The sequence below is a fragment of the Triturus cristatus genome, chromosome 3_1 (assembly GCF_964204655.1).
Source record: "Triturus cristatus chromosome 3_1, aTriCri1.1, whole genome shotgun sequence".
NCBI lineage: Eukaryota > Metazoa > Chordata > Amphibia > Caudata > Salamandridae > Triturus > Triturus cristatus.
Window position 1 is genome coordinate 182,232,243 of NC_140583.1, and position 21,846 is coordinate 182,254,088.

A 21,846-nucleotide genomic window follows, 5' to 3' on the forward strand; every position below is an offset into this window, starting at 1 on the left:
TGATGACTGAAGGCCACATGGAAGTGTGTGGTACGTCTGTGATTGCACTGGGTGGACACAGAGTGATGCTTCAGAAACCGTTCTGCCATTTAAATATCATTGTCCCCTGAATAAGATATCAACTATAGTTCGAGTGAGGTGACTTGAACGTCTTAAATATTACCATTGTGGTCTTTTAAGCTGTGATGCGTAAAAGTGAAATAAATTGGGGAAAAGCAGAATCTTTCTAGTGTCTGTAGTGTATCGATCAGCAGGATCAGCATACACTAATTAGCACTGGGCCAATCTTATATGTGGAATCAGTCTTAATTCCCGAAAAATGCAATGTGTTATGTACAGTATGTGTCTGTGTTAATTAGAAAATAACCCACCACCACCACCACCACAAGCCAGCCTAACGAGTAGGAGTGCTGTGGGGGTACATTGTAGTGCTTCTCAACATGGGCTGCATCGAGCTCGTGGGCCGTATAACGAACACCACAAATGGAAGATACACTTTTATACAAGAAGGGCCTGATTCTCAAAGGTAAACTTACACTTTATAGTACGTTTATTCATTTTCGGAATTCACAAAGTATGTGCGGATTGCTAAGCTCACACGTGTGCGTGCAGAGTTCTCCGCACCCTGAGGCTCCGCAGTTGGGTGGAAGAACTCTGCACACAAGTACAGGGAGTGCAGATTTGTAGAAAAAAACTGCATGTCGTTTGTGAACTGCATTGTGCAGTTCGTTTTGTACTACAAAGTGCGTGTTAAAAAACACTCAGGCGCCAAACATTTAAAAGGTGTTTTCTCGGTCGATAGTCTCACCAATTCATGCAAAAACACACCTTCAATTTGTCGGACTCCGAATCTCAATTTAACGACTATTTATAGAAAGTTGTAAAGACAGATTTTAAAAATGGATTTCTACTGGAACTGTGTTGCTTAAATGTGACTTTCTCAGTTTGTACTTACCTTTATCATGATCCAAAGAGAGACCCGGCTCTTTGTGGTCAGTGGTGTCTGTAATAGATGTTAAGTAAGAGTCGCAAGCCGAAAAAGCACAGCACTGGTATGCATATGGAACCGACACGGACCTGGAAGGAAAAGTGGCAAAGAAGGTTATAGCACAGACACTTGTGGATACATGCCTTGAATCATATCTCCTAGGCAAGCATTAGCATCTCAGTACAGTCTCATCCTATACCCTAATGGGTGCTCCAATGTTTACCCTCTTGCGCGCCACAATCTAGTCAATGGAAATGTATGGAAGTGGCTCCTTCAAGCATCAATTGTTATCTATTGCTCTGAGCCTTCTTTACTAGTGTTAACGCTTATCTGAATCTCTACGTTTATACACCTGGCCCATGTGATGATGGTGTCTACCATATTCTCTCTCCCAGGGAGACCATATATTGAAGTAGAGTCTCCTACAGCACAGTCTATCATAACCCTAGATTTTCCCTACAGTGGAATAGGACACATTTCAATTTAGTTGGCTACTCCTTTGGGATTAAATATTTCATTTATTTGGCTACCCTATTAGATAAGGTCTGCATTACTCGACACAGTACCCTATACCAGGTTCATTTACAAATGCAATGAAAATCAATACAGTCTCTTTTTAGCCACACTGTCTCGCTGTGTGCATCAGCTGGCCCTTCTCTCAGCTTTAGAGTGTTGGGTACCTTCCTATTTTACAGACATTATCATCTTAAATAGCTTTTAGTTGGTACTATCCTATTCCATGGAACTTATAAAGCGCGTGGCTACCCAGTTCGGGCCTCCCAGTGTTGGGTAGCTTAGGCAGAGAGTACTCAAACCAAGATACAGAAACAACCAAGTCTTAAGACGATTCCTGAAACTTACCTCATCCATAGCCATCCGTAAGCTCGCAGGTAAAGAATTCCATAATTTGGAAGCCAGGAGAGGGGAAAGATCGTCCAATAGGGTGGAGAGATAAACATTTCCCTTGCTATTGGACCCAAAGATTAGGAGGATACAGATAGATATGTGAATCTCATTTAATATTGGATCTTTCCCTTGGTATTACACTTCTTTTCAGCGAGCCACAGTGCTCTGACTGGAACATCGGGACAACCCCGTTACATCAAGGGCTCTACATTGGTAGTCGTAACCTCGCAAGCACTACGTCAGTATTCACTACACTGCAGCTATGTTTTTGTATATTTTCATGAGTAATCATCACTTTACATGGAACATTACAATGCAGGTAAATAATAGGTACTGATACTTAAAAAAAAAAAAAAAATTAATTGTGAACTTTTACTCAAAATATATACATCAACAATATGGAAAATACATATACATATATATTTTTTGACTGTTATGCATCATCATGAATTTGCAACTGATTGAAGGTTGATGATATTTCTTTTATTTCTATGAACTCGCAACTTTATTTCTATGGAAGTTTGTGCACAATTCTATAAACTCGAAAAAGGCATCGCCGAAACGTGTTGTTTGTGTGCACATTAAAAGTCTTGTGTACTGTCCTCTGGTGTGCCGCTGGATTTTTGTGGGATTCCCTGCATTTCTCTGTTTGTGAAAAGAAATATATATATATATATTTGCATTTCTAACAAAAACATTTTTCGAGATGCAGTGGTGGAAGAAAGTCTCATATGTTAACAAATATCTCAGAAAATACTGTTAACTGGTGTACTCAGCAATTTTATATATAACGTGTATTTGTAAAGCACACATTCACCCGGAGGCATCTTGGCGATGAATAACAGGTGTTTATTGTTACCCAACTCAATGGTACTCATTTTATCGACCTCAGATGGATGAAAGGCTGAGTGGACCCACCGGGATTTTAACCTGTGACCATGAGGTCGAACACAGACCCCTGCAGTGGACGCATTAGTCCATGGAGCCACCTGACCCGGTAGATATAGCAGGGTCATTCACATTTGAGAAAAATGGCAAAACAATCATAAACCATGTTCTTTTTCAGAATTTTTACAAAAATAGACATACAATACAGCAGCAAAATTAGTTTACATTCAAAATGTTTGCTTTTTCATACGTAGAGGTTTGAACATTTAAACACATATACACAGTCAAAATGATAAGTGTTGTGCAGAAATAATCCATAACCTCCAGCGTTACTTTAATAATCTTATCTCCCGAAATTAAATGGAAATTATTGGGGGGTGAATGGGGTGCTGAAGCTGCTTTTTTGCCATTACATGTTCTTTATTATGGTTTGGTTACTATTTAAGTTTGAATGCATACATCGTAACGGTTTGGATATATTGTAGGTCAGTGGCTCAATAAGAGGATTTTGCTCCATATTCAAATTATATTTAGAAGTTCAAAACTGTATAATCAAAAACACTGAGGTAAAGTAATGCAAACAATTCAAATTCACAGATGAACAAGCTACAGAATGTGGCAACCAAGGTAGTCCTGCAACCCCATCCCCCTCATCAATACTGTTATAACCTGATACAACGTGGATTTGTAGAGTGCATATTCACCCAGAAGGGTAACTAGGCGCTGAATATAAGATTTATTTTGCCGAATTAAATGTTGCTCAGTTGGTCCATCTTGGAAAGCTGGAAAGTGGAGCTGCACATCCGATTGTGAACCTGTGTCTATGAGGTCAAACACAGGTCCAGGCAGTGGATGCATTAGTCTACTTAAGACACAAGACTCAGCCTAAATCCCATCAAAGCGGACATCTCTAATGGCCTTTTCTAGGATATATAAACATGGTGGGCTAGTAAAATGGGAATAAGACACACAGGTCAGCAACCTGACATATCACTCCACAATTGACAGACAGCACAGAGAGGAAGTAGCGCTACGGCCACAGCTGCAGACTTTGGAAAGGGGGAACCAGGATTGAGTCTCTGCGTCAGCTCAACATCCTGCGAGTTTGGGCAAGTCAAAAAATGAATGTGTTTTTGTGTAATGTAAAAAGCCGCAATACCTTCGGGTCGACATTGCACTACATAGAACTGCAAAAAAAAAAAAACAGACAAGGAGCACTGGCGGGGTGGAAATCTGGGAAAATTCCCTCATTTGGAAAAGAAAAATAGCATAGCACAGTCCGCAGATGAAACAGAACTGGATGCTAAGAGGGGACAGTAACAGACACATACGGACTACACAAAACACAGCAAAATATGCATACACAATGTGCAGCTTTTTGTTTGACCCTATAGACTTACTAAGGTAACATATTTGCATGTATGTCAAATAAGTAATTTATGTTACCGAAGTTTCAACAGATCCTTGGCCGTGAGTGACTGTCTCAGATCTGGGTTTCCTGTGAGTTTCAGCTGGTTTAGACCATTCAGTCCTCCGGTTGGAAACGAAGTCAGTTCATTGAAACTTAAATCCCTTAAATCAACAAAGACATGCTGTTAGCAAAATCAAGCATAAATCACTGGATACACTATCAACTTTCTTTGCCAGTTCCTAGCATCATGTAGCCTGAGAAAAATGGCAGCCTAAGAGCACAGTTGTGAATGCACAATGAAACCGTTTCACAAGAAATTCAGACAACACGAATTAAACATTCATGATAGGAACTACACTGACCCAAATCCACATATACTAGACTTTAACGGATGCAGATTATATTTGCTGTAGATGATTTTAGTTTGGTTAGTAACAAGTGGAGTATATAGGTCATCTCCTGAAAATGCTATGATCTGTGGAACAGTCTGGGAAAACTACAGGATAGCTATATGCTTGGCAGTGGGCCTCAGACACGCTCTTCCTGTTAAAGACAACGCTCTCCAACTTTAGAAAACACAAACCACACACAGAAATCTGTGAACAAAGTGAATTATTAATTGGGGTAGATGGTAGTCACAAGTAATAAGGTTACTGCTATCTGACAGTGGAATTGACTACGCCTGAGACACAGCCAGAGCACGCTTGCATTTTGCATCTACTCGCACTTGTTTTACATTTTTAAAATCTATTTTGTGATATTGTGTGTTCTTAATCCCTCATCCGCGCTCCCTTACCTCTTAGAACTCCTGAGGCACAGCCGGGAGCACGTCTGCACTTTGTTCCTACTCGCATTGTTTTACACTTTTTAAAATTACTGTTGTAATATTTGTGCGTTCCTAATTCTCCTATCTGCGCTCCCTTACCTCTTCGATCAGGGTTTCCCCGCGCAGCTGAACTCAGTGCTGTCACAGGCTTCGAGCTTGCCGCCACTCGGCGGACCAGGCGACGCCCACTGCATCTGGCCACGCCCCCCGCTGACGTATGAAATAGCGTTGACTGCTAGCGCGATCTAGACAGTGGAATTGACTACGCCTGAGACACAGCCAGAGCACGCTTGCATTTAGCATCTACTCGCACTTGTTTTACATTTTTAAAATCTATTTTGTGATATTGTGTGTTCTTAATCCCTCATCCGCGCTCCCTTACCTCTTAGAACTCCTGAGGCACAGCCGGGAGCACGTCTGCACTTTGTTCCTACTCGCATTGTTTTACACTTTTAAAATTACTGTTGTAATATTTGTGCGTTCCTAATTCTCCTATCTGCGCTCCCTTACCTCTTTGATCAGGGTTTCCCCGCGCAGCTGAACTCAGTGCTGTCACAGGCTTCGAGCTTGCCGCCACTCGGCGGACCAGGCGACGCCCACTGCATCTGGCCACGCCCCCTCGCCTCCTCTCCTGATCTAACATGTGCGATTCTCGGCCGCGCAGCGGACGAGCGCAGCGGGCACACCTTCAGCTTGCCGAAGACACGCCAAAGACTAGCCCGTCTGTGCCCGTCCGGGCCCAGACGGGCGTAGGGCATACCACTCTGCTTGACTCTTCTATCCCTCGGGCCCCCTTTCACAGGTATTCGCGGGACACACTGCTTGCTCTACGCACGGCCAGACACCCCAGCTGTTGCTATTACTGGATTGAGGGTTCCGCATTTAAACATGGTCTTGCCTGTCGCCCGCATAACACTTGCAAGGACCCTGACTCACTGACTATGGCTCTGCTTAATTGCAGATCACTGCCTTGTCATGCCACGGAGGTTCACTCCATCCTTTTGGACCATAGTCTGGATGTCTTATTCCTGACGGAAACGTGGCTGACTACAGGTTCCGACCCCGACATTGTCAACGCTCTCCCCCCGGGATACCTCATGTTCCTTCTTGATAGGCCGGATGGGAGAGGGGGTGGAGTGGCCATTGTCTACAGAGACACATTCTTATGCAAAGCAGTAGACTGCGGCATCAACAACGCTGAAAGTTGTCAGTTTACCCTTCGCGTCTCCTCTACTGTCTCTATTGCTGGCCTCCTTGTGTATCGGCCTCCCGCTACGCTAGGGGACTTTGTGGATTCTTTCATGGAGGCTGTTATCCCACTGGCTGCTGCCTCGTCCAACTTTGTCATTCTTGGGGACTTCAATTTTCATTTTGACGACCCCAATGACGTAGTAGCAAGGGATTTTCTAAGTTCGCTCGGGGCACTGGACCTACATCTCGTTAATATGGGAGCTACTCATATTAGAGGTCATCAGCTTGATGCGGTTTTTGCTAATTCTGCGAACCTACAGGCCCTCCAGATGTTGGCTCTCCCCTGGACCGATCATCATCTCATTCCGTTTAGCTGGTTGCTGGGGAACCGGAAAGACCCCGCACCAAGACAACATATTGTGGAACGACTCTGGTCGAAGCTCCCAGTGGACAGTTGGGCGGAAGAACTAGCTAGAACCTGTCCTTACCCCGTAGATGACCCCAACACCGCTGATCAGCTCTTGGGCGAATGGCTGACTAACTCTCTGGACTTACTGATCCCGAATAAAAGGAGGCTTGTCAGGGAGAGAAGAATTGGCTCTGCCCCCTGGTATACCCCCGAACTTAGGTGCATCAGAACCTCTTGTAAAAGGCTTGAACGTGCTTGGAGGAGAGAGCAGACGGAAGAAAGCCGGGCCAATTACAAAAGGGAGTTGAGGAAATATAAAAGCGCACTGAAGGACGCCAAAAAGATTTTCTTTAGCGACAGGATTGAGAGAGCAAGCAATTCCTCTGGAGAATCGTTTAAAATCTTCAAGGAACTTCTAAAAGCCCCGGTCCCTCCAGTGTTGCATGATAATCCCAAAGAAAAATGTGAGGAACTGGCCAGCTTCTTCCATTCTAAAATAGAGAAAATCTTATCCTCCTTACCTACTATTCCTCAAAGCCATGAACCGGTTACTAGCCCCACAAGTCGCCCGATTGAGCTAGCATCTTTAGGCCCCTTCTCGGAAGAGGAGGTGAAAAAAGTCCTGTTGGAGATGAAGAGTGGCTCCCCGAGTGACCCAGTTCCCATAAAACATCTTAAGCTCGTGGCTAACACCTTGTCAACTCCTCTGACTCATCTCTTGAACCTCTCACTCGCTCAGGGCATAGTGCCCCAGAGATGGAAAAAGGCTGTGGTGAAAGCCCTATTGAAAAAACCAGGACTGGATTCATCCAATTTGACCAACTTCAGGCCAATTTCACTTCTGCCTGGATTTTCTAAAATTGCAGAGAAGTTGGTCAACCGTCAGCTCTCTCACCATCTTGAGTCTAACCACCTGCTAGGAGATTCCCAGACTGGTTTCCGCCCCGGCCATGGAACAGACACTGCCTTGCTGGCAGTAGTGGAGGAGGCAAGGAGCACTCTAGATACAGGAGGGTCAGTGGCAGTGATCCTCCTGGACTTGAGTGCTGCCTTTGACACCGTGAGTCATCAGGTGCTCCTCCAACGTCTGTCAGAGGTAGGTGTCTCAGGGACGGCCCTGAAATGGTTGGGATCTTTTCTTTCTGACCGTTTCTACCAAGTCTGGGAAGGGTCAGAGCAATCTGCCCCAATCCCTCTTCAATGTGGAGTCCCGCAGGGCTCATCGCTGAGCCCTACCCTATTTAATATATATATGACTCCACTTGAAAGAGTGGTCGCCCCGTCAGGGGTGAAGATCATCAGTTATGCTGATGATACGCAGCTGGTGGTGGGCCTCACTCAGCTGGCGGAACAACCTGAGGTGTTACACGACTGCCTTGCCAATGTTTATCGTTGGATGTCTATCTCCGCTCTAAAGCTTAATGGAGGTAAAACCGAGCTGATGCTCTTGGGCAACTCCAGCCCCTCCATTATTGCGAGCTGCTGGCCCCGGTCTCTTGGTGACCCACCATCCCCCAAAAAGGAGATCAAGTCCTTGGGAGTATGGTTGGAAGAAGACCTGTCCTTCAGGACTCATCCCAGGAAGACCGCAGGGGTTTGCTTTGGTTTACTGAGATCAGCCCGAAAGGTGCTACCTCTGCTTCCTGATCCAGCTAGGAAGCTGTTGATACGTGGCCTGATTCTATCGAGGCTCGATTATGGGAATGCGTTGTTTCTCGGTGCTCCTGAAGCGACCTTCAAAACCCTCCAACAGGTGCAAAACGCAGCTGCGAGAGTCCTTATGGATGTTCCCAGAAGGCAGTCTGCTGCTCCGGCCCTCAAAGCACTTCACTGGCTCCCCGTGAAGGAGCGGGTGAAATTTAAAGCGCTATGTACAGCCCACAAAATTTCACATGGCAAAGGCCCCCCCATCCTTGCTAACATGGCCCGTCCTTACAAACCCCCACGTCTGCTGCGCTCGGACCAAAAACACCTTTTGCAGTTAGCGAGAGTAAGAAGAGCTCGTTCTGGGGGTAGGCGTTTCTCTGTGCAAGTGGCCTCTCTTTGGAACTCTCTGCCCCTCAAGATTCGCTCAGAGCCCAAGATCCTACCATTCAGGAAACTTCTTAAGACCCACTTGTTTCCATAGTAGTGATTAGCTGAGTCTCTCCTTCTGGTCTGTTGCGCCGGGATGCCCCCGGGTAAGCTGAGCGCATTATAAATTTCATATTATTATTATTATCTTGTTAGGTCCACTTAAAGGAGTCAGCTCAGCCTCTGGTAGATTTGCATTGAGCAGATACTATTAACGTAAAAATATGTGTAAAGCATTTCGAAGTACCAAGATAGTTAACACGACGAAAACGCAACACAATAAAAATCCCATTCAGATTTATAAAAATAGAGAATTTAATGAACAAAATGACAACAAAACAACAACAATCCTATAAGGGGAACTGGAGATCTGAATTTTTAAAGGTTTAAGTAAAAATAGTGCCAAAGAAACAAAACACAAAATGGTAGTCAATGGTCCCGATAGACCTGGAACTAGGCAGGATTTCCTACCGACCACAATCGATTACTGGTCAAAAACAACAACCAAGTTTGACACGGTTGGAGGTTTTACCTTGTGACTTCGCTTTTTCAAAATCCTTCAGCAGCAATGGCAGCATTGTGTAGCCAACAAGGGCTACACAATGTTGGATCAGCATTAGTGGAGGTCCCGATGTGGCCAATAGTTTTGGGTGGGTGGAGAGGGAACTCTGAGGAGGAGAAATTCTAATTAATTGCCAAGGGAAGTCCTCTCGATGGCTGCATAATTTTGGCGTCTTTGCCCAGTCAAGATTTCTACCTTCAGACTTAGTCTCTTTATTTGAGCTCGGAATCTTCCAGTGGAACAAGGCCACAAGCTGTAGCCAAAGAGTGCTCCACAAGGCCAGATTCCTTGTTAGTAAGGTCCCACTGATCTGGATTTGCTGCTGGGCAAAACCCCAGAGGGGGTAAACCGGTTTCTTTGCCCAGCAGCCACATACCTTGGCCTGATCGACTAGGCCTGTTTGTCCAAAGAAATTCTACGTTACAGGTTTTTTAGGGATACTGGGAGGAGGAGTCTACTTTGACACAGTCAAGGGTCCTGGAACCTCAGGAACAGTACTTGGGGCAAATACTCACACCACCAGAGGCCACCAGCAGGGGCCAGGTCTGGTCCACTTGGTGCTGGTCAGCTGAGCACTTCAGAGTGAAGGCTTCTTGCAGCTTGTCGTGGCGCTGCAGCTTTCTCAGGAGGGCAGGCAACTGAGCCTTGGAGTCCACTTCTTTGTCCTGGGTACAAGTAGGAGAAGGCCCAGCTCTTCAGTTCTCCTCACAGGTGCAGTCCTTCTATTCTTCCACAGATCGAGGGGTCTGAGGAGCATGTCATGAGATGTCACAATTGCGCCTGGAACTAGCTTGTGGATGGAGGGGACGCCTGGCCCCTCCCTAACCAATACGGAAAAAGTTCTCAGGGGTCACCCTGCACACCTTTTCCGCAATTTCTATGTGCCCTACTGCAAACCATGTTCCTTTTTCTGCCTAAATACAAGATAGTGAAACCCTTCTTCCCTTAATAAGAGCATGTGGGCCCATCCTAGAGATGTGGCCAGGAAAATGAGCAATACCTCCTATGTGGTAACATCAAACTAGTTTTGGGGGCAGCTTCCTTCCTTCTGGGATTGGAGATGGCCTGACTGGCAGAACAAAGAAGGGGCCTCTGATGGCGTAATCTGATATATTTCCGTGACAGAGGAAGCCCCTTTCAAGTTAATCAAGTTTCTGAGCGTTGCCCAAATGGGCATTCTGCCAGGGGGAAAGAAACAACTCCGCAGACCCAGGCCTTTGTTGCTACTCTGGGGGCAGTTTTTAAATCTCATTCAGGGCTTGAACACTACAAAGGCTGCCGCAGGAGGCTGATGCAAATTAACCTGCAGGCTCTTTAAGCAGGGAAAAGGCAGTTTTCTAAAGGGCCTTTTCCTTAATATTTATTCAATATCTGATTTCACCAGTAAATTGAACTTTTAATAAATATTACAAAATATCCAAGAATGGCATATCTGTTTGCCTCCTAAATGCATATAGCATGTTTAAATGTAAGTGTGCATTCCAGTGTTTCTCTATGAAACAGCCAGCCTTGTTACAGAGAAACTAGCTTTTAAGTGCTATGCACGGTAAAGACATGTTAACTTTTAAATTTCTCCATGTTTTTTTTTTTTTTTAATATGATGCACCTTCCCTTGTGAGCGTCATGGACTACAAAGGGGTGACTTATTAATATTTAAAAGAAAGACTTTCTCCTGTCAATAAGGATTTATTTTGATAGGTTGGGTTGCAGTTTTAAAATGCATGCCAGGCTGCTGTGGCAGGCCTGGAATCATGTTTGCCTGATCACACTAGTAGACAGCACAGTAGTGCTGGTTTCAATAGGTTAAATTTAGCTTTCCATGCCACTCGTGAATTTGGACATCATCTATTTTGAACTAATAGAGAAGTTAAATATGCCAATTAGGTCTTAGCCAAGCCAACATCTTTTTAGGGGTTGCTTCACATGCACATGAGACCTGGTTAGCAGAAGTCTTCTAAAAGCAGGGAGAGGAGGCATAGAAAGCAGTCAAAGAGATGGGTAAAGCAGCTATTCTGCATGGGAGGATCAAACACAAGACTTACATAAAAAGCCATCAAATAAGAAGCAACTAAACAAGTGTGACTGGAAGGCCAGCCTATATTAATCAATGAGTGGGCTCCAAGCTTCTGTATGTTCTTGGTAAGCCTGCAGCGTCTTTCATAACCAGACAGCTTGCATTGTATTGTAGTCTCAACCTAAAAGGTAGTGATAACTATAATAACACACAAAAAAAGATTGAATGCTCAGGTGTTCCATATATGCTCTTAGTAATTCTTCGCCAGGAGAGGACGTTATAATGATAGAATACAGGGGGGGTGTACAGTACAACATAGGTCTAAGAAGGTTGGATCCATGTCGAAGATTCAGGATATCCATACGAGATTACATAGAATAAATCTTAATGGAAAATTATGTAAATGGTCAGTAATTATCTTAAAAATCCTGCATGGAACTCTTGAACCTATAGTGGACACCCCGTCCAAACTTTTCATTCGCAATGTTGTTGTATTTTGATATCAGACGCAAACTAAGTGCAATACAATCCTTACCACAATGAGATTTTCCAAAGGCCAAACAAAATATTTGATGTCAATAAATGGGAAAAATATATTTGCTCTCCAAGAACTAACGTTCCCACTTGGGTAGTCTATGGTGTCATGAGGAGTTTGACTGGAAAGTCTAAATGAGACATCATAAAACAAATATGGATAAAATAAAACTAGCTATACGAGAAAAAAAAGTATTAATGATGACAAATCCTGACGTGCAACAAAAAATATAACTACATCACATATTAAACCAAAAAATCATAACTTACAAAGCTGCATACAAGGCCTATTATGGTTTCAAGTTACAAGAAATGAGCATTGATTACTTAATTATGTCAAGGACTACTTACAGGCTTGTTAAGGAGCCCAGTGTGTTGAATGCTTCATTGTGAACTTTGTGGATCAGGTTTCTGCTCAGATCTCTGCAATTATGAAAATAAAACACAGCTTTTATGCTATCCGTTGCCAGCGTTGGCGCCAGTGCTGAAGCCCATTACACATTCCATTGTGCTGCACTTTTCTGCTCACTTAAATTACCAAGTTTTCGTTTTCAAGTTTAAAATTTCAGGGCAAAACAAGGTAATTTACAGAAAACATTTCAAGACTTTTGGCTCGTGTCCCACTAGTTCCTGCAGTTATTCTGCGAGCGAAGACTCGCTTGCCAGAAGCATCCTTTTGTTTTGGGACATGTCGCGAGCCTCGCTCGCAGCAGCATCTGTCAAGCATTATCCAACGCTTCAGTCCCACCAGTCGGGCATCCCCCGGATACATTTCCCATACATTTAAGGCCGCGAACTCAAACTACTTACAGAGAGCGCAGAACAGTCAACCCATAGAAGGCATCTTCTGGGACCTCTTTGATTTTATTGTGCTGCAGGTAACTGCAGAGAAAAAAAAAAGACATCGGTACATAGAGAGCTCATGCATAGCGCATTCAGAAGCAAATGAAAACATATATAGGGCATCACGTGAGCCAATGCACCCGCCGAATGTGCTTTCCTCCATACTACCGTTTCAACGCAGTTTAAAGTGCAATCAGATGTATTTACTTCTCAAGTCAAACCGAACGGCTTTTGCATAGCGCTGTAATCAACAAAAGGAGGCGCATTGGGCTGCATGCAACCTGCATCATGATGACAAGCGGCTTCCTGCTCACTGCAGAGCGAGGTTTGAAATTACAGCCGCCGTCGAAGTGAAACCAAGGAACGGCTGAAATCAGTGCGCCTGGGGCACTGGCCCCCCCACGGTAAAGTTTCAGGATTGATATGAATGCAGGTACAAAAGAGACTGAAATACTAGGTGTTGTGTCTTTCGGTTACAGCACTGTATTACAACATATATACTGCGTGTAAAGCCCCTATGCAGGGCGCTGATCACCACGGATAGCACTCTACCCCACGTGCTATGGATGGAAGTGTGTTGTGTTCGATTGTATGTGGGACATGTGTGTGTTATACACAACTACAGAGATTTGATGAACGCGTTATTAGACGCTTAGCAGTGGGATGGATGAGGACATGAATTTGTAGAGCACTTCTTTTTTAACCAACTAGGGTTGGCTTTTCAAGGCATATCTAGGGGAATCCACCATCCTGGAGCAGATCCCAGGGGACTCCCCGGTCCCTGACCTTCGGTAGCAGGGGCGCTGGATTCGGGATCAGTAAACACCACTGAACACAGCAGGATGAGTCCTAATTCAGAGCGGCAACCTCACCCATACATTGGTTTCATGCACAAGCGAAAGCACTTCCTTCTGTTTTATGACATGTTCACGTACATGTGCATATGAATTTTAGTGTGCAGACTTAAATAATCTTTCTTTTATATATTAATCATCAAGTTTCCTGTCCGTGTGTGGGGATTATCAGGCCACGAAGCACAAGTAAGGCTCCTTATGGCTGGCAAATGTGGTCTTTAATTGAAGTTTTCTATCACTCATGCAGCTCTTTCTAACACAATATAACCTAAACAATTATTGAAAACATAAAAATTATATCATTTAATGGTAGCTTGACATTGTTAGGTTTTCTCTGCTACGCTGAAATATACAATTAGACACCAAACAAAATGAATGTTTTCTCCATTGAATAGAATCCCTCTCGTGTAGAAACGCTTTTGTTTGCGAATGCCTTTTCTGCTTTCTGGCTGTGGGCCAGTATTCATTCTACAGCCACACATACCTATGTCAGATTCCACTAAAGGGTACTTGACTCTTTACAAACAAGAGGATAACATTATGCCCGCAACGCTTATTTTCGGAAGTCCACACCATCCCTAGAACCCACATTATGGACACAGGTTGTTCTTTCACCACAGCAGCAGTCTAGGGGGCACTGGCATACAACACCTCCTTCCTAGGTGAAATGCCTGTGCAGATACTACAACTACAAATCTAACCCAGAAGACCCTAATAGGATATGCATACTTATGAGAAACAAATCGCAGCTACCGTCGTAAACAAGCATTGGCATAGCCAATAGGTCTCGCTTTTGGGACCTTATAAGTATTTAGGTATGCAGCACAATATCCCTGGTGCAACAACATCAACTGTTGCATGGCTAAACACTTATAAGGTCCCAAAAGCGAGACCTATTGGCTATGCCAATGCTTGTTTTTTATAGTTGTATGAGGGAAATTTCAGCTTAGTGATCCATGAATGCTCAGCAGTTCAATGGTGATAAAACTAAAATTTTGTGCAATCCTTGAGAGAGCTTCCTTCTGGTGTTTAGCCAATATTGGGAACTTTGGCTTTTGGGCGAATGAAGATCTGCCACTAATAAGTAAAGTAAATAAGGTGTCATCCTCTTGCTTCTCCATATTGAGTGATACAAAAAATTCTACCACTTCTTCCGGCTCAGACGCGACCTCTGGTAGTACAGTTCACCATTTTAAGTAAGCTAGACTATTGTTTCGCACTTTTTTTTAGGTTCTCCAGATTATATTTTGAAGCAGCATTATAGAACTGCTGCTGCCAGATTAGCATTACAATGTCCAAGTCACTCCTCTGCATCAGAGGCCTTAAGACACTGCATTGGTTGCCTCTTTCAAGAAGCAGGAAGTGGGATAAGGGAGGGGGTGGCAAATGGTGTGCACTTTCGCGGCCGCTTTGATGTTCTCAGTGGCCGCGCGGCTCACTGAGAACATCAAAGCGGCCGCGAAATGATCACGCAGGCTGCCAAATGGTGCGCGCGCCCGGCGCACATGTATTGTAGTTGGCGGCCTGAAAGCACTAGTTTGCACTTTCAAATCCCCCGTTTACAAAAGCTCTTGCGAGAACAGCGCTAAAGCGTTGGCTCAGGCAAGACCTAAAAAAGCAAGGTCCAAACCAAGCGAATCCTAACTCCTTTCCTGCTACAAGCGAACACATGTCACATCACTTCCCATTTCGCCGACACATCATACACTCCCTTGCTCCTTCTTAGAACAAGACCCACAACTCACTCAGCTGGACCAGACGTTGGACTAGCAGAACGTTTACAACTGACAGATAAAGGTATCCGCTATGGCTACAAAAAATGGATACAAAGGTATAGTTCTCCTCCTTCCCCACCCCACTCAAAATATAAACTTAAAAGTAACAAAAACATGTATTCAAGTTGTACACGGAAACAAAGAATAAACGGTCGCACAAAAAAGCTAACTGACATAGACTACCTTTGACTCCTAACAAAACCAAACGAAATGGTGACAAAAAACATATATCTGCTTAACATCTTGTTACTGGCCTTTTGAAGAAGACACAACAGTATCTTCCTCACAAACCTACAATGGCTTACATTGAAGCGCTCAATCTGACCCAACGTCCTCTACCTGATAGTCAAGTATCTCTGCAGTCTCCTTTTTCCTAACCATCCTCTCAAGCACCCCCATCTCTCTCGGTACCCATGAGATCCTCACATTAAGGCCTTCAACCCCCGGTATTCCCACCCCCATCATTTACATCCCTCATCCTCACATAAAGGCCTACAACCCCCGGTACCCCCCCCCCCCCGCCCCCCATCATTTACATCCCTGGGGTCCCTTAATGAAGTCCAGTTAGGCATAAAACGATTTGGTTTTCAGTGGAGGAGTTACACACATCTAACATAGCATATTTACAAAAAAAGAGAATCATATTGAATTAAATCAGACTTGCAAATATGTGTCAACTTATTAATGACCAGATGACAAGTACATACAAAGTTGCTGCTAAAGCAAGAAAAAGTTTAATCTATTGCTTACAACTAGAGGTTTGCATGAACATTTGAAATATTGTAAATTTGGAAAGAGTAAGATTATTCCAACTCAATAAAACGTTATGGTACATCAAAAGTGTTATACACTGACAATTTACATGTATGACAAATTATATACACGAGTTATAATTTCTGCTTTAAACACTTACATTTCTTCCAATGTATTGCAGCCTTTAAAATTTGACAGGTCTTCTATATCATTGTAGGACAAATCCCTTTAAATCAATTCAAAACAATAAATGGGTCAGAATACAGTAAAATAATTTCTATTTTAGTACATCCTCCCAGGTCTACAAATATCATTTTTCAAGCTGAACTTGGAACACTAGTCAGTCTGCTGCCCCTGCAGGGAGACGATGTAGGGGGCAGGTATGTTTGATTTATAGTGAAGCAGCAGTGTCATTCTAGCTGTTATTCATATAGGGCAATATATGCTGCAGAGAGCGACAGGTGTGAATGGCTTTTGTGGACACGTATTCCCTGCCAATTCATCAACAACACATTAGTGGAAGGAAAGCGACTAAAACGAGGGCACTTACAAGGTCCGAAGCGTCTTTTGCTCATGGCACAGGCTGACAGGAACACTGCTGATCTTAGTGCCTGTGAAAATCCTGCAGAACAGCAAAAACAGCTATGTATGAAAGTAGAAAAGAGTAGCCATCTTGACAGTGAAATGATCGATGGGAACAATTTTAACAAAATACTGTTTATATCAACGTATTTCCTTGAACAAACACTAGGATGCCTAAATTCATAAGGAATAACAACCACATCTGCACTGATCCACTCATCCTTCAAACAAACCCACTTTTCCCAAACAAACAGCATACTCGAGTTATTTACATGCACAAACAAGACGGTGGATCTGGCTTAACAACATCTGATCCGCTCTTTTGCATGCATCAGAGACTGGCTGCTGCACACACATCGCAGTGGTATTCGAGAGGACGCGAGAGACATCTAGATTTAAGCTACGGGTAAGACGAAGGAAGGAACACCAAATGTGCCCAGGAGGGTAGGAAAAATGAGGAAAACATGAAAGAAAAATGAGGAAAACATGAGAGAGAAATGTGAATCCCGGGTTTAGGGATGGTTTTTCTCTTCCAATTATAAAGCATGAACTACTTACAGGCTCTCTAGGTTAATAGTTCCAGTTAGATTAGGAAACTGCTGCACCTTGCTTGCTCCTCGAATCACCCTAGGGAGAGTTAAGGAACAACATGAGAATTGAAAATAAAACGGAGGTCATTCCTTTATTAAATAGGTTTATTTATTAAGGTTTCATACAGACATAAGGCAAATTTAAGAAGAGGAGTTTGCGAAGATGTACACCTAGCATACAATCGACAGAATGAACAATCATAAGCGCATGATGAAATCACGGATCTGACTTTGCGGGTGGGATGCGGTGGTAGGGGACAAAGGGCGAGGGGGGGATATAGAGGAATTGGTCATGGCAGCCCCCGTCATCAGCAAAGTTGGCTATTTATGCTACCTGAAGTGTGAGGGGTGGGTCTCAAGGGGGATGGTCGCACATTGTATAAAGCATATGTTAAGAGTCCGTGGATGTAGAGTCTGAAGAGGAACCCAGTGGCCGGTCGATCAATTTGGAGAGTAATGCTTCGCACCCTGAAGCCATCCGTCGGAGGCATATACCCATGGTGTCTTTGCCATACAATGCCATCGCCTCGGCTTTGGCCCAACGGGTGAGGAACACCTGCCAGTGATCAGAACTTGGGCGATGGGTGACTTCCAGTGTATCGTGATAGTTTTCTTAGCCAATATAAGGGCAAGATCTAAGAGGTGAAATGCAATTTTACACTTGCGTGTCCTAGCATATATTTCCAATGCCCTCTCCTCTCAGGACAAGATATTGGGGATTCTCGTGATGTATTCCAACTGAGGCAAACCAGTAGTCCAATATGGTCACAGCTAAGGGAAATCTTATAGAATGGGCTTCAGGTCGGCCCCTTGGGTGTTTCATCACGTGCATATATCCAGTGCATCTGGGAAGATAAGGGATATTTGCTTGGGGGGCAGGTAGGCCCTATATAGAGTATAAACTGAAATTGCTTTTAACCAGGAGTTGTGACACCATTTAGGTGAGCCCAATCCCGGTCGTGGAGTGGTCTGCCAAATCCAGCCTCCTATGTCTCCTGTAGGGGCTGGAGGGACATCTGTGTGCTGGTGTGGAGAGCTTTAGTAAGCCATGTAATAAGTCTGCGGCCACAGCCCATAGTGTGTTACATTTGGATGAGCTAGTACTTTACCAGCTCTGTACCCTGTGATCCCCAGGAATCGATCACTCCCCTCAGGAAAGCATTGAGGAGAAACTGGCTATCTGGGAGTGCATATTGCTCGGTCAGCACTTCGAATGTTAGTAAATGGCCATCCCCGTAGATCTTGCCCATGGTGGGGAGGCCATCCTCCTCCCATATCTGTAACTCATCATTGGAGAGGTAATTTCCTCCAGGTCAGGAATTCGAGCAATCGAATCGCTGGGGCATACGGGGATATGTTATGTGAGATGGAGTGCCTGCAACAGGCACATGAAGGCCACCCTTGGAAAGAGGGGTAAATCCTGGTGGAAGCGAAGCCTAGTATGATAACATCAAGGAGAGCTCAACCAGGTAAGGGAAGACCGAAAGTCCTCGAATTGTCCACATATCGGACAGACATTGCAATTGGCCCACCAGATAGTAATGCTCTAAGTTGGGTGCCCAAAGGCCCTCCGGGGAGCAGACGTTTTGCCAGGTCAACCCGTCTGCACGAGTTAGGCCAGCAAAGGCTCCCCAGGATAACATGAAGCACCCGGAAGAATGATCTGGGGAGCAAAAGCGGAAGGTCGGAGAATGAATTCATGAGACAGGGGAGGATCACCATCTTGGGAATTGGCACTCATCCTACCACTGACAGAGGGAGTGAAGTCCATAAGGGAATCAGAGAGGACGGAAGCAACTGCTGCTGACAGATCGACTCAAATAGGTCCGGCGTCGCATGAAAGATCCGGACCCCGAAGCAGCAGATTATCGTAGCCTTCCACCAAAGGGAGACCCCCAGGTTCACAGTGCTTGCAGTGACTGATGATAGAAGAGGGAACAAGAAACACTTATTCCAGGTGACTATCAATCCGGACACCCGGCCAAAATCCATCAGGAGCGAGTCAGCACAGGCGAGATCAATTGTGATATCTCGAAGATAAAGCAGATCATCATCAAGCATGTAAAGTTATAGCATGGATGCCATCGGAGAAGAGGATACCACAATCTGCTCCATCTCTCCATGCTCATGGGGCCAAAGGCTACATTGTCATGGCGAACACGAGGTGTGAAATGGGGCAGGCCAAACTTAACAGATTCCAAAATGGATCCCCCAAAGTGTGTCCCGATCGTGGGAGAAGTATATAGTAGTCAGATCAGTTTAGTTATATAGGGAACAAGGTCGAATTTCGCCAGGACTGCAGAGTCCCAGCAAATGGAGGACATTCCTTGTTGTAGGAATGAGTCTCAAATCCATCAGTAATCTAAAATGGCATTAGCTGATTATGCAGGTCTTTGTGTCCAATAATGGTTATTCTCAAACGATTCAAAATGTAGGAAGCATCAAACCTGTAGACAAGCTGCAGAAATCTAGTTTACTATCACAGAATATCAATATAGATATCTCAGACTCAGGAATCACAAACATTCATCTTGAAGTGGTCTGAAAAATAATTTACATGATTAATTGAGCATTGGTGGTGTGTAAAGGAGGTAATTAGAGGTTAGGCAACGGTACTGTATTGTTTTAAATTATGGGTAATGAAACACAAAATCGGAGTACAACTAAAGAAAGAAACATTGGCATAGCCAATAGGTCTCGCCTTTTGAACCTTATATGTGTTTAGCCATGCAGCAAATTATCCTGGGTGCTGTGCTGCCAGGGATTGAAGAGCTATACAATTACTACGCAGTTTTTAAAAAGTTTTTTTTCACAGAAGGTAAGGAACCATTTAATGCGTGTGGGGTAGAAGGGACGAGTAGAGACGACCTGCAAAACAATAAAGCCTGCAAGAAACTAATTTTAAAAAAATTACCTCTGCAAGCAGGCAGGCAGTGGCAGGACACAGGCCACAAACAGGAAAGCGTACTTGGTCCATGCTCCATGGAACCCAACATATATTCTGGAATAAATCGGGAAGCTGGAGGTAGTGACCACTGAGAAAATAGGAATTGAAAGATGTGGACTCCAACCAACAGCGCATGTGCTGTCAAGGTGAGACTTAAAAAGGACCTTGAAAAAACATCCAAGTCAAGAACTTTTGTGAATCCTTGATTACCAATGGCTAGCAGGAGAGTGAGGCTGGTAGCATCAAAAGTGACAGAACAAGCTATGTATAACACAGGCACAATAAGAAAATGAAAATGCCAATTTCAAACACTTTATAAGATGTTATGCGGTTTCCTATAAAGGAATATCTGGGTAGTGCTGAGCAGGGTATTGCATTTTAAACCACCTTGTACAGGGTAGCATTAGCCAGAACTGGGTACGGTTTACAGATATCTTTAGTGGGTCACAATGGAACCAGCCTATCCACTACCCCTCCACCTCCCCCCACAATCCCCCCAAAAGGAATTGTTTGTTTTTAAAATTAATTTGTGCCTTTTAAACTAGAAGTGCGGTAGCAATGGTCATATGACTATAAATGCCTCTTTGCATGCATCTACCCAGAGGAATTTTTACGAACTGTTCTGGTAAATGGTGCCTTTCTATAAACTCGGGTAAGAAGTACATATTGCAGAAGTAAGATTAGTTCACAGGAGGATTATGGGGATCTACGCCCAAGGAAATGTAGACTCTTTTTAGGCACATTTTGAAGTTCATTGAGTTTTTTATATTAGTCGAAAGGTAGTAGGATTTTATGGCTGCTTTAGTTAACTCTTACAGTGAATTTGGGTAAATATTGTAGTACATATACAACATATGAGCCAAAAGCACTGGGCAGAATTAGCTATTTTAAAGGCTTCTTAACTCAGAGCATGGAGTACATCCTTGTTGTGCTCTGTGAAATCTTAAGATAAATGCTGCATTTTCAGTAGTTACAAACTGGTAATACTTGTCAGGAATGAACAGGAAGTCCTAGACCATTATGTGCTGCTGCAATAAAAAAAACATTTTTGCAAAGGTGTCTCACATGACAGATGACTACCTGTCAATTATTGTGACCAGCACGTTTTCCCAAAGGAGTCACTGGAAAACATTATAGTAAACAGCATGTTTTAAAGCACATTCAGCCTGCTACTTATGTCAGAGTTGGGCATCATTTAAATATCACTTTGCCAGGTGCCTTTGGGGCCTCACCCAGCCAACCTTTGCAATGGTGTATTGTACAGCAGAACAGACAGTAAACATTGGTCAGAGCTACGTGTAATTTTAAACCAGCGTTACAGAAGGTGCTTGGGGATTGTTCAACAAGGAATGTTATGGTAAACGCTGAATTTCACGAGTAAATGTTGTACAATCACAGAAAAAAATGCGTTTTTCACTATTGACGAGTCTCTAATTTGCTGTGAGGACCCCCAGCCTGATGCAGTTGTGTTGAAAATACAAGCACCCACCGGGCCAACGGGCCATAAAAGGCCCAGAGACTATAATTTTCTGCATCCGATCTGGCGGCGGCGCTGACTCCAGGACGGCTATTGGGATCACCTATCTTATAATTCATGGCCACTAACTGACGTATCACACGAATTTGTAGACACATTGTGAGGCTGAAAACGAGATACCAGATATAAATTTCCGTCACACTGCACAATGCAAGAACGAGAC

At 43.9% G+C, this 21,846-nt stretch overlaps 1 protein-coding gene across 1 annotated transcript in view; it reads right to left on the reverse strand.

The window, feature by feature from the left end:
- LGR4 (leucine rich repeat containing G protein-coupled receptor 4) overlaps positions 1–21,846 on the reverse strand; it is a 287,978-nt gene that overhangs the window by 6,433 nt on the left and 259,699 nt on the right. The window contains exons 10-16 of the mRNA XM_085643635.1: positions 17,168–17,236; positions 16,578–16,649; positions 16,188–16,253; positions 12,613–12,684; positions 12,154–12,225; positions 4,229–4,354; positions 956–1,077 (exon numbers count right to left, since the gene is read on the reverse strand). Of these exons, the coding sequence (XP_085499761.1) occupies positions 956–1,077; positions 4,229–4,354; positions 12,154–12,225; positions 12,613–12,684; positions 16,188–16,253; positions 16,578–16,649; positions 17,168–17,236 (599 nt within the window). The remainder of the gene's footprint in view (positions 1–955; positions 1,078–4,228; positions 4,355–12,153; positions 12,226–12,612; positions 12,685–16,187; positions 16,254–16,577; positions 16,650–17,167; positions 17,237–21,846) is intronic.